Source organism: Cololabis saira, chromosome 2 (assembly GCF_033807715.1).
Source record: "Cololabis saira isolate AMF1-May2022 chromosome 2, fColSai1.1, whole genome shotgun sequence".
Taxonomy (NCBI): domain Eukaryota; kingdom Metazoa; phylum Chordata; class Actinopteri; order Beloniformes; family Belonidae; genus Cololabis; species Cololabis saira.
The window spans coordinates 45874048-45886212 of NC_084588.1; the positions used below are offsets into that span (position 1 = coordinate 45874048).

Sequence of the window (12165 nt, forward strand, 5' to 3'; positions counted from 1 at the left end):
TCCATCCATCCATCCATCCATCAGTCTTTATTTGTATAGCACGGGGGTCGGCAACCCGCGGCTCTAGAGCCGCATGCAGCTCCTTAGCGCTGCCCTGGTGGCTCCTGGAGCTTTTTCAAAAATGTTTGACCTTTTTTTTTCCTTTTTTTCTTCTTTTTTTCCTTTTTTTCTTCTTTTTTTTCCCTTTTTTTCCTTTTTTTTCCTTCCTTTTTAATCTCAACATTTCGACTTTTTTCACGAAACTTTGACTATTTCCTCGACATTTAAACTTTTTTCTCAACATTTCGAATTTTTTCTCGAAATTTTGACTTTTTTCTCGAAGTGCATAAAGTGCAAAAAATCTTCCCCCAGTTATAACTAGATACATGCAGCATGTGTTGCCTTCATTCTAAGGCTTATAAAATACTTTTTGCAGCTCCAGACATACTTGTTTCTTGCGTTTTTGGTCCAATATGGCTCTTTCAACATTTTGGGTTGCCGACCCCTGGTATAGCACATTTAAACAACCAAGGTTGACCAAAGTGCTTCACCGAAGTTTAAAAGCAAATAGATACTAAAACAAACACAGTAATAATAGTAATGATAGGATGGTGCTTCCCAGCGTAGATTGATAATAACCCTAAACATACTGGGAATGAGGCAAAAACTCAGAATATTCTTCAGTGCCAATAAATATTCAGTCGTCTGATCTCAACTCCACAGACACGAGTTTCAGTTAGTGGAGACGATGCTAAGGGCAGAAAATCCCCAGAACAAGCAGCAGCAGGAGGAGGAGGTGAAGGCCGGGCAGAGCATCTCCAGGGAGGAAAAACTCAAGAGTGCAGGTGATGTCCAAAGATGTCTTCTGAATTTTTTTTTTAGTCTCTGAAAATGAGGGTATTTTACATTAACATAGCTTTAATTCCTAAATAGCAAATGTCTTTTTTTTTTGTTAAACCTTAAATTTAAGCTGAGAGTCGACACTGATCAGAACTTCATTCGTTTATTTCAAATCAATTATGTCCTTGTATAAAAGCAGACCATAGAAACTCTTTGTCACTGTCTTAGCACATTCTTACGCAGTTTTAGCACATTATATTCATGTTTATGTCATTAGACATTCAGTTTTGGCCTGATGCTGCTCTGAGACATAACAGTTGCGACACATCTACCTTAACTATAGTTTATATGGAACATTTTCAGTATAAAGTTCAAGCAGTTTCCAGCCATAATGGGAGACTGTTGCATTTTGTAAATGTAATGATTCTAGTTTATTGAGCAACATAATTAAAATGTTACATTTACATAAAAGGCATCAATAAACAGATTTCCTTAACCGCCAAAATGACACTGATGTACATCTTCTATCGATATACTGTATTTCAGGTGTTCATCACATCTAGAGTTAGAATCTAACTTAGAAATTCACTGATTTCCATCAGTGAAGTGTGTGTGTGTGTGTGTGTGTGTGTGTGTGTGTGTGTGTGTGTGTGTGTGTGTGTGTGTGTGTGTGTGTGTGTGTGTGTGTGTGTGGGGGGGGGTAAAACAAAAGACTCTAACCCGCACGTCAAAACATGTATTTTATTCATTTATCTTTAAAAAATTAAAATAAAGTGCTTTTTATGTACAATATAATAAAAACAACAGTCACGATCTCAATAATACAAAAAATACACTCCACAATGTTATTTGTACACAACAAATAAAAAAAGAAATCATGCAGGCAATACCACATTTGTCTACGAGTTATTCTGTCAACTAAGCTGATGGTGTTCAGTATGCCGAGGCGTTACTGTTGCCGTGTCGCACGGCTGAGCCGGTACGGAGGATCTGGAGCTGTGCTTGCATCCTAATGCAGTTCTACAAACATGCAGCACAAATGGTTCGTTACTTCTATTGTGCTGTTTCTTTGCAATTATGGCCGTTTCGGCTAAATCCTGCAAAAGAAGATGCTTTAATGGAACCGCCTACTGAAGCCGCCGTAGGAAAATATACTTCTGCAGATGTTGGGATGACAGACAGCGTTGTCTACCTGCAGATACACATTTGACTACATTCATATCCAGTACAGTATGTTGTATTAGTAAGGAGCTACTCAAAATGATGCATCATTTACATTGTTGAAAATTCATGTGGTTTATAAATATGCAGATTTATGATACTGGTCATCATTTAAGATTATAGCCAAGTGAGGATCAAACTGGACTGCATGTCTTCTTTTTTTGTTGCAACATAAGGATGTAATGATTAAACGTATCAAGTCTTTTTTTTTACCATCTTCTGTATCAGTTTAGGCCAGGGGTCGGCAACCCAAAATGTTGAAAGAGCCATATTGGACCAAAAACACAAAAAACAAACATGTCTGGAGCCGCAAAAAATGAAAAGTATAAGCTTTAGAATGAAGGAAACACATGCTGCATGTATCTACAGTATGTTAGTTATAACTGTTGAAAAAAAGTTGAAATGTCGAGAAAAAAGTCGAAATGTCGAGAAAAAAAAAAGTCGAAATGTCGAGATTAATGTTGAAGTACAATCGCGAAAAAAAAGTCGAAATGTTGAGAAAAAATTCGAAATGTTGAGAAAAAAGTCAAAATTTCAAGAAAAAAGTCAAAATGTTGAGAAAAAAGTCGAAATGATGAGAAAAGTCGAAATGTCGAGAAGTCAAAATTTCGAGAAAAAAGTCAAAATGTCGAGAAAAAAGTCGAAATGTCGAGAAAAGTCGAAATGTCGAGATTAATGTTGAAGTACAATCTCGAAAAAAAAGTCGAAATGTCGAAAAAAAAGTCGAAATGACGAGAAAAAAGTCTCGAAATGTTGAGATTAAAAAGGAAAGGAAAAAGGAAGAAAAAAGATAAAAAAAGGAAAAAAAAAAAAGAGAAAAGATAAAAAAAAGGAAAAAAAGAAAAGAAGAAAAAAAAGAAAAAAAAGGAAAAAGAAGGTCAAACATTTTTGAAAAAGCTCCAGGAGCCACTAGGGCGGCGCTAAAGAGCCGCGGGTTGCCGACCCCCGGTTCAGGCATAATAAAAGGCTGCAGAATGATACGAGACTTTGAGCAGCTCCCGGTCTTATTGGCAAGTTAATGGTGGCCTGGGTGATGATGTAAATCTGCGACTGACCCGTGTTGAGTTGTGGAGTTAAGCGTGCCCGCTGAGGGCTACAATCATGCCTCATTTCTGTTGGCGAGGTCACTGATGGGTAGAGTTCAGTGTGACATATGGTTAAAGGCAGAAAAACAGGATTTGCTGTAAAGTTTTTTTTTCTTTTGTAACAAGGTTATTCATCAAGCACTTCAACACAGGTCCTAATTCTGGATTTATTTGTTTCCATCATCAGCGTTACATTAATATTTGGTTTGTTGATGAGAGATGAACGAGAAGACAGATACTCACATTTGCCTGAAACCTCAGGTGAGCATAAATTCTGCTAACAAGGTCGAGCGGCTACCTTACATTGGTAAAACTCTCTAAAAAGCTCCACTGAAAATTACGGCACGGTAACATAAATTGTGTAAATTATACATTTTTGGAGGGGAGTCATTTGCGGTTGTAGTTTTTGGCAAAGAGCGTGGCCTTCCTGGATTCTCCATTTGACTAAGGCAATGTCAAGTTGTCAGAAAGAAGTACAGGATGTATTATCTGGATCAGCTTCCCTTGGAAACAGGGGAAAGAGTTTCACAACTTTAACTCCACTCCTACTTTTAAAGGATTTAACTCCACAAGAGTAAGATGTCATAGCTTGCTCAAGAAACTACCTTTCTTCATTTTTAAAGCACATGTTTTATTTGGTATTTGCTTTCAAATAGTGGTCATGCTGCAAAAAAGGTGAGACATTATTTTAAAACTTCAAGAGAAGGCCTGAACTGTGGAATTGTGGGTAATCAACTCAAATGCATGTAGGTTGAAAAACAGCAAAATTAGTGTCAATACTTGAGTGGTACTAGACTTCTCGTTAAACTCTCAGTAATAAAAGGTGATTTAAGGTTCTTTAAAGTCATTTCAAACCGCTTCTTTTATTCACATGAATATAAACTATGGAAGTAAATCTGAATTTCAATATTTTGAGGTTGAATTTTTTGCGGTTGAATTATTTGTGGTTGAAAATTTTAACGTTGAATTTTTTGCAGTTTAATTTTTTGCAGATGAATATTGTAACGTAGAAATTTAGATACATAATTTCAGGGGCGTCAATTGGGTATGGCAAGGTACGGCACCCGCCACACCTTGGCTTCAAGGGAAAATGTAAATGTTTGTTTTTTAAATACATTTAGGGAATTACTCTGTGTCTATTTGTATTGATTATTCTATTATTTTATACATATAGAATAACTACAAATGCAAATCAGAACAACATGATCGATTTCACTAGTTATTATACACTGCAAAAACTCAAAATCTTAACAAGAATATTTGTCTTATTTCTAGTTAAAATGTCTCATTTTTAGTCAAAAAATCTCATTACACTTAAAACAAGAGTCGTCACCAGAAAAATAACTTGTTATTTCTATCTCATTACATTTAAGACAAGACTCAAAAACAACCATTTTCACCTGTTTCAAGTAGATTTTCACTTAAAATAAGTAGAAAAATCTGCCAGTGGAACAAGATTTTTTTGTTTGTAATGAGAAGATAAATCTTGTTCCACTGGCAGATTTTTCTACTTATTTCAAGTGAAAATTTACTTGAAACAGGTGAAAATTGTCAAATAACAAGTTATTTTTCTGGTGATGACTCTTGTTTTAAGTGTAATGAGATTTTTTGACTAAAAATGAGACATTTTAACTAGAAATAAGACAAATATTCCTGGTAAGATTTTGAGTTTTTGCAGTGAGCGAGACTGCATTTGAAAAAGTTCCAATTTTCTTGACCACACAGATAAGCTACATAGCAGACTTGTGTGATGAGTATTTGCTGGACGTGTTGATTGATACTCTAGTTAAGTTCTGTGACTCGTAACCTTGCCATACCTTAGCTTCCACTGAATTGACGCCACTGCATAATTTCAATGCATAATTAGTCAGTGCTAGAAATTAAATCCCTTATTTCTTTCAAAATCCAATGACACAGATTTTACTTTCATAATAAACATTGTCCTGTTTTGATGTGCTTGATAAAAACCAGCCAGAGTGAGGAACCGACAGTGTTGTGTATGCTGAAGTTGCGAATAAAGCACAATGAAGGAAGGAAAAAAAAAATACTCAGCAGTATTCACTCTCTAGTTTCAAGACTACTTCTACAACACATCTTGCACAAAGTCCCTTAGAAAACACACAATATTAAGCACAGGTATTGTATGTACACAGCAAGAAAAGAAACACTGACCACTGATGCGCGGTACGCTGTGCAGATACTTTGTCAGCTCGTAGAAGTTTGATAACATTTTGTCACCCGATCGATGTTTTAAAATAGGGAAATATAGATCTGGTATGACGGTGGAACATGTACTGTAGGCTTACTTGATCAATACAGCGTTGCTGTGGGGCGCCACGTTGTCCACATGGCTATGTTTATATGTTTATGGTCGCCAGCTTGATTTACGCATCTTTGGAAAATTCTGCTTCATAAGTCTCAAAGGTCTACGTGATGCCAGTGACAGTAGGGCTGGGTGATATATCGAGATTTTAATATATATCGATATATTTTCAAACGCGATATGGTACGAGACAATATCGTTTATATCGATTTAAAAAAAAAAAAAAAAAAAATTCTATGATTTTGATATAGCTTATTTTGTGACGAATTGACTTGAATGTTTTATTTGATATTTGCACAAATGTTTTGTTATTTGCACAACTGTCAACCTCAGTGGAAAAGTCTGCCTGTTACTGTCTACATTGTATTAATTGCACAGTATATTTTAATTTAATTGTTATGCAGGAAAGGGATATTTGTTTTATTTTATTCAAGAAGCATTTTTATTCTATATATGCAGGCAGTTTATTTTTATTTCATTTGTTTTATACATTTTGATATTGTGCAGACCTCTGTTAATAAAGGTATCTGTGTGACATTTGGCACGAGGCTTTGTAATAAAACTGACTGTTTTTTTTAAGGGTTTGCCTCAGAAAAAAATGAAGCTAACAGAGATGCTAACAGAGATGCTATGCTATAATGCTTTGGGGGAAACCCCAATTAGTGCACAGAAAAAATATCGATATATATCGAGTATCGCCATTCAGCTAGAAAATATCGAGATATGACTTTTGGTCCATATCGCCCAGCCCTAAGTGACAGTGTGTTTGCGATGGCGGTACCAGTACTAGTAATACTTGATCTACTTTTGAAAATAAAAAAAAAAGGAAAAAATCATCCTTAGCAGCCACACCTGCCATCACAGTAGTTGCATCTATTTAAGGTCCAATTTGACAGAAATGTGCAAACCTGTAACCCTGATTACTTGTGCTTTCACATTAGCCTCACCTGGGACGAGCGCTATGCAGGCAATGTAACCTGGTTCTACAAAGCTGCACATCTAATTCATGACACGATTACAGGAGCCCCACTCAATCCGTTTGTTTTTCCCCCTCACAGCAACATCAGTCACCAGTTTGATTGAAACACATTGATGCTTAAACCAACCAAAGGTTTGTATTAGTCCCGGTCGAGTCCAGCCGTCTCTCCGTGGAGCTGAACCTGAACCTGTACGTCCCGGTGAGAAAAGGCAGAGCCATATCCACAACCGCACGGCCAACAGTCTCCGCGCCGTGTCCTTTGGCCCCGGTTCACGTTTGACTCGATCAATTATTTTGCCCCGAAACATTCTACTAGGTCCGCTGTGAGCTAACAGTCTTGGCGAAATTCCCAACATTGAACTTCACATTTATTTTATTATTAGTGCCACAAACTTTAAGTGGAACCCGACCCCGGGTCCCGTCACCGTGTGCTCTTCACCAGTGATCGACGCTAACACAAAAGCATGAGATGGTCGTGACTCATGATGGGATGGCACTATTGCATTTAGACAATCAAGTTATTATTTCTTCTTTTTTTTGGCACAGTACACATGATGATTTCGGTGCTGCCCTGAACAACTTTCCCCTCCTTCCATAACCATTTTATGGACAACTCTATTTTCTATATTCGCCAAAAAAACTAAATTTAAGAAATTGGGCATCCACTTTTTTTTGTCTGCAACCATTTACTAACTCGTCATGGTACTTGTAAGTTAATACTGTTGTCTTTGCTGCAGGGGTACATACATTCAGGAGGTGAACGCCACCGTTTTGTACGCAGAACTCGACAAATCTTTGCGATTTTCCTCCAACAGCAGGCTCTCGATATCAGCGACCCTCAATCCACCTCCCCTCCTCTTACAATCATGACTTTACCTCGGCAAAAAGGGAACGACTGTGCGTCTGACTTGCTTTCATAATTTGCGTTTGACTATGAAAAATGGATAAATGTGAACAATCTTAACCGACACCTGAACTCCTGGACACCGTGTAGCTGCAGCCGGGGTCTGGTGTGCGTGACAGAAGCGCGTTCTTCTGCAGAACATGTGCAATATTACAGGGTTACAATATCTTTGATTTTATCATTGTATGCGACAGACATCTAGATAGGACCATCTACTGATATATACCTAAAAAGATACTGTGATAATAGAAGGTCTTTCGTTTCCCTGCACCTGTTCTCTCACACACACACACCGATGTTAGTGGCCGTCTGTTTGAGTCAAAAAAGACAGTTATAATTACTCTTAGCAGCTGCCGTGGTTATCCTAGTTGAAACCAGAGATTGTGCTGCCTCCTCGTATATGTCTGTAGCAGCAAAAACCAGAGCAACCTCTGGCTTTGGAGTGGTAATGGTTAAATGAAAATGACCTCCGCACTGATCACAGAACCGACATGATTAAAAGAAAGGAAACGTGCTGTGATGTAGGATCGTGTGAGGGGTCTCCTCTCCTGTGCTCGAAGGCCGTTCTCCCTCACGGAGATGCAGGGTGTCATCTCTGAGTGAACGCTCAGCTCTCATACGATGGAGTCCTTGATCTCCGAGCCCAGCCGGACCCGGGGCCGGGGGCAGGTGGGCGAGTACTCCACGTGGCTCTCCTTCACGTTGAGCGGCCGCCGGTCCGAGGACTCGGAGAAGCTCTTGCTGTTGTCCGGCGAGGACTCGTGCGTGGGCGTGCTGCAGATGTAGTTGTCGTTTAGCGTCTGGTAGCCCTTGTGGTCCGACGTGGAGACGGGGATGGTGTTGCCGTTGAGCGGCAGGCTCTCCGTGGGCTTCCCCGCTATCCGGGGCTTCTTCTGCTGCATGTTGGGGCACTCGCCCTGCTTCAGCATGGACTTCATGTGGTCGCGGTTCCTGTAGATGACGAACAGGGAGAACACCACCAGGGAGAAGGCCAGCAGAGCGCACACCACGATCAGCTCGTTCCAGTACGTCTTGGTGTGCACCTGCTCGGCGGGGGACTGGCCCGGCAGGATGATGCTCTCCTCCTGGGCGATGTGCGGCGTGCGCGAGTGGCCGATCAGAGTCGTGCTCTCCTGCCGGGGCTCTGCTCTCACGCAGTAGTTGGCCAGCAGCTGGCGGAAGCCCTCTTCCTCCGACCAGCACTCGTACGTCTCCACCTGGTCGGACTGGGCCACCACCACCAGGTTCCCCTCCGGCGTGGCGTACAGGAACTTGCTGGTGCTGTCGCTGTAGTGCCACCTCCTCTGGGCCAGGTTGGACCGGAGCTTACAGGGCAGCACTCGAAACGTGTTGGCTGGCATCGTAATGACCTTGCAATGAGAGCCACCTGCAAGATAAAATGTAGATTAATTATGGAGGATCAAGTCTCTATTACAAAGAACTGAACTGGATAAAATGTCCATTAATAAAGTCAGTTTTGGGGTTTGCTGGTTCCCTTTTCTTAACTGTGTACAAAAAAAAACAACACATTTTTAAGCCTGTCTTGTAATCAGAAGTCCTGAAAACATTGTAATGTTCACACTAGGTGACTGAAAGGTGACAAAAAAAAAAAACATGCAAGAAATTACCGTATTTTCTGGACTATAAACCGCACATAAGCCGCATCCGCTCTATTTTTTTTTTAAATAATTAAAAAAAGATATACAAGTCGTACCTGCATACAAGCTGCATCCTCTCTATTTAAAAAAAAAAAAGATATGCAAGCCGCAGATATTTATGTTGTTAGATTAGATATTTACTACATGTACAGAAGGATTTTGAACTGTAAATGATGTACATGTTTGTACCTAAATAGATCCTTTCCTAACAGTGTCTTTTAACACGGCAGCAACTTTGCTGATTAAAACGGGACAGAACCAAGAGAAAATAACCAGTATTTATTTATCTATGTATCTGTTTGAAATCTGCTTCTACCTACTTCTATCTGCTAAAGAAGAAGTAGTGTATTCTTCTTTGCATTTATTTTGTCTTAGTTTTGATTCTAATTCCAGTTAGAGCGCCCCGAGCAGTGGAAGAAAAATCCACAGAATAGCCGCACCTTTGTATAAGCCGCATGGTTCAAAACCTATGAAAAAAGTAGCGGTTTATAGTCCAGAAAATACGGTAGATATAAATCAGGAGTTGTTCATTTGAAAATGGAGCGAGGGAAGCAGTTTGTGGCGTGATCTGTTCTGAGTTCAAATGAAAAAAGCAAAGTCAAGGAACACGGGTTAGTAATGGGTTTGCACATGTCGGGAGATGGGATCATCTGCACTACACAGAACTAAAAAAGTAGCTGATTGTTGGTATAGTAGCGCGGGGTCTTGTGTCTAAGCGTATGTTTGCCAGGACTCTTTGCTTTAGGTCTCCCGTCCTCACAGCACTGTCCCCTCATCTCGCTCTCTGGACAATGTCCTGTTGAAGAAATGTCTAAACAACTGTAATGTGTAACATCACTCCATCGTTAAAAAGAGTGAAATCAGTTTGACTGCAAACTGCAAACCAAGTACTTTATGTTTTTATGTCTTTGGTTTGTGCTGCATTAATATTTTATTAAACAAACACAAAAAAAGAAATTGTGCCGGAGTTGGTTTGGAAGTGGAGCAAACCAACTCTTTTCAGAGGATCTCAGTCCACTTGTGGTTTACCCACATCTCCGATGACAGAATTCACTCAAACCATAACAGGACCATCAAACCAGAGCTTGCTTTAATCCAAATAAAGCCCCCAAGTGCTTGTCTAGTTATCAAAGGGTGCTTAATAATTGTCTGATGACTGTTATTAATAATGTAAATAAATCATCCATATTACTTAATCACCACCCGAATATTGGGAATGAATAACTAAACAGCACAATCAGTCTAAAAAGAACTGTTATTCTATGCGTGTCAGCTTGTGACCAGGGGTGGCGCTGTAGAGTAACAGAAGAGGAAGAGCTTTGCAGCCAGAAAATGTAACAAAAAAGGCCCGCTCTTTATAGCCGGGCCTGGGCTGCTACGCGCAGAGCTGGGTAGAGGAGCCAAAAATTGTACTCAAGTAAAAGTACTGTTACTTCAGAATAATATGACTCAAGTACAAGTAAAAAGTAGTCATCCAAATAATTACTTGAGTAAAAGTAAAAAAGTACTTGGTGAAAAAACTACTCAAGTACTGAGTAACTGTTGAGTAACGTCTGATTTCTTTTTTTAACACAACCATTCAAACAGACAAAAGTACAAAATAATTCAGGCAAATTAAATCAATAAAATAATAAAATAAATTAAAATTAATAGCTTAAATTAAAATAATAAGTAAATTCAAGTACTTTAATACATAAAATAAATAAAATAATAACAGAATAAAAAAAATAAATTAAGCACAAGTAGCACAAAATTTCAAGCCTTTGTACTTTTCTTTTTTAACCAGAACTAGAACAAGTCCATGAACTCATAGAAACTCTGTGTGTTTGAGTCTGTGTAAATGTGACAAAACATGCAAAAACAAATATTTTTTCCCAAAGAATCACCCAGTGATGTCATGAGATTGACGCATACGTGAATAAAAGGAATAAAAGAAAAGTAACAGCTAAACGTAGCCTAATGTAGCGGAGGAAGAGGAACAGTTTCTCCTTCACAAATCTACTCAAGTAGTAAAAAGTATAGTGATTCAAAACTACTCCTAAAAGTACAAAATTTCCCCAAACTTACTCAAGTAAATGTAACGGAGTAAATGTAACTCGTTACTACCCACCTCTGGCTACGCGTCAGCGGGGATCGCTGCTGGGGTTTGGGGTCCGTGCCCAATGAAAGCCCAAATCTTTGTCATTTACACCAAAACAATAAACCCTGCAAAGCCTGCTGGGGATTTGAGTCATGGAGTGTGTTTGTCTCAAAACCATGTGGTCAGGCTTTGCTGTTGATGTTGGGTCTGACTTTGCTCAACACATGGCTGAGGCCCAACAACCTGTTCCCTGACTTTATCATCGGAGCTGACGCGGTTCTTTAAAGGCTGAGAGCGCGTTTGCGGAGAAGTGAGTGGCAGAACTTAAATGAAAGGCCGAGACTGGGATGAAAACAAAAACACACTCACGAGGAGCGGCTGGTCTGGCAGATCTGGGGCTGGGAACGGTCCTGTTACAGATGGCTGATGTGTCAGCCTCCTCCACGTCCTGCTGCCAGTGGCTGAGACAAAACACAGCAAACCAAACAACCGGGTGAGAAGCAGAAGCTGGAACCAGGAGCACCTTATATGGATGTACCTTCTCCCCCGGAGCGAATCCTGCGTGCACAGCTTCATCAGAATGACTAAGAGACAGAGCTTTTACAAGCACATGACTATAAGCTGGTAATGGTCATCTCAAATGTTTGAGTGAATATTAGATTGCATTGATTTGCATTGATTGCATTCTTATGGAATTGAAATTTGTATGAATGTGTGTCTGTATCTGTGTGTGTGTGCGTGTATGTATATATGTGTGAATGTATATGTGTGTGTAAATGGATGTGTATATGTATAGGCAGTACTCGAGTTGTAAAAACAAATCAGGGGGGATGGTGGATTTTATCATATGGGGACAGATAATTTGTGCTGATTACAAATAATATAATATGTTACAAATAATAGCACTGACCAAAACAGCTGCAGAAATACTGCAGGAATGACATAGCAGCAGTTAAATGCAGCCTTCTGTAAGCTTTAAATATCCACTGGGCTTACATCAAATACATCAAAACAAAACAATAAAAAACAGTTTTCTGAACTTATCAATATGACTCTGTCCTTCACAGGATAAGTAACATGGATCACTGCAAAAACT

General features: G+C 39.3%; 1 protein-coding gene across 1 annotated transcript in view; it reads right to left on the reverse strand.

The window, feature by feature from the left end:
• Nucleotides 1–7426: 7426 nt before the first annotated feature.
• LOC133456668 (semaphorin-4B-like) overlaps nucleotides 7427–12165 on the reverse strand; it is a 55171-nt gene continuing 50432 nt past the window's right edge. Inside the window, exons 14-15 of the mRNA XM_061735197.1 lie at nucleotides 11439–11530; nucleotides 7427–8718 (exon numbers count right to left, since the gene is read on the reverse strand). Of these exons, the coding sequence (XP_061591181.1) occupies nucleotides 7946–8718; nucleotides 11439–11530 (865 nt within the window). The 3' untranslated portion in view covers nucleotides 7427–7945. The remainder of the gene's footprint in view (nucleotides 8719–11438; nucleotides 11531–12165) is intronic.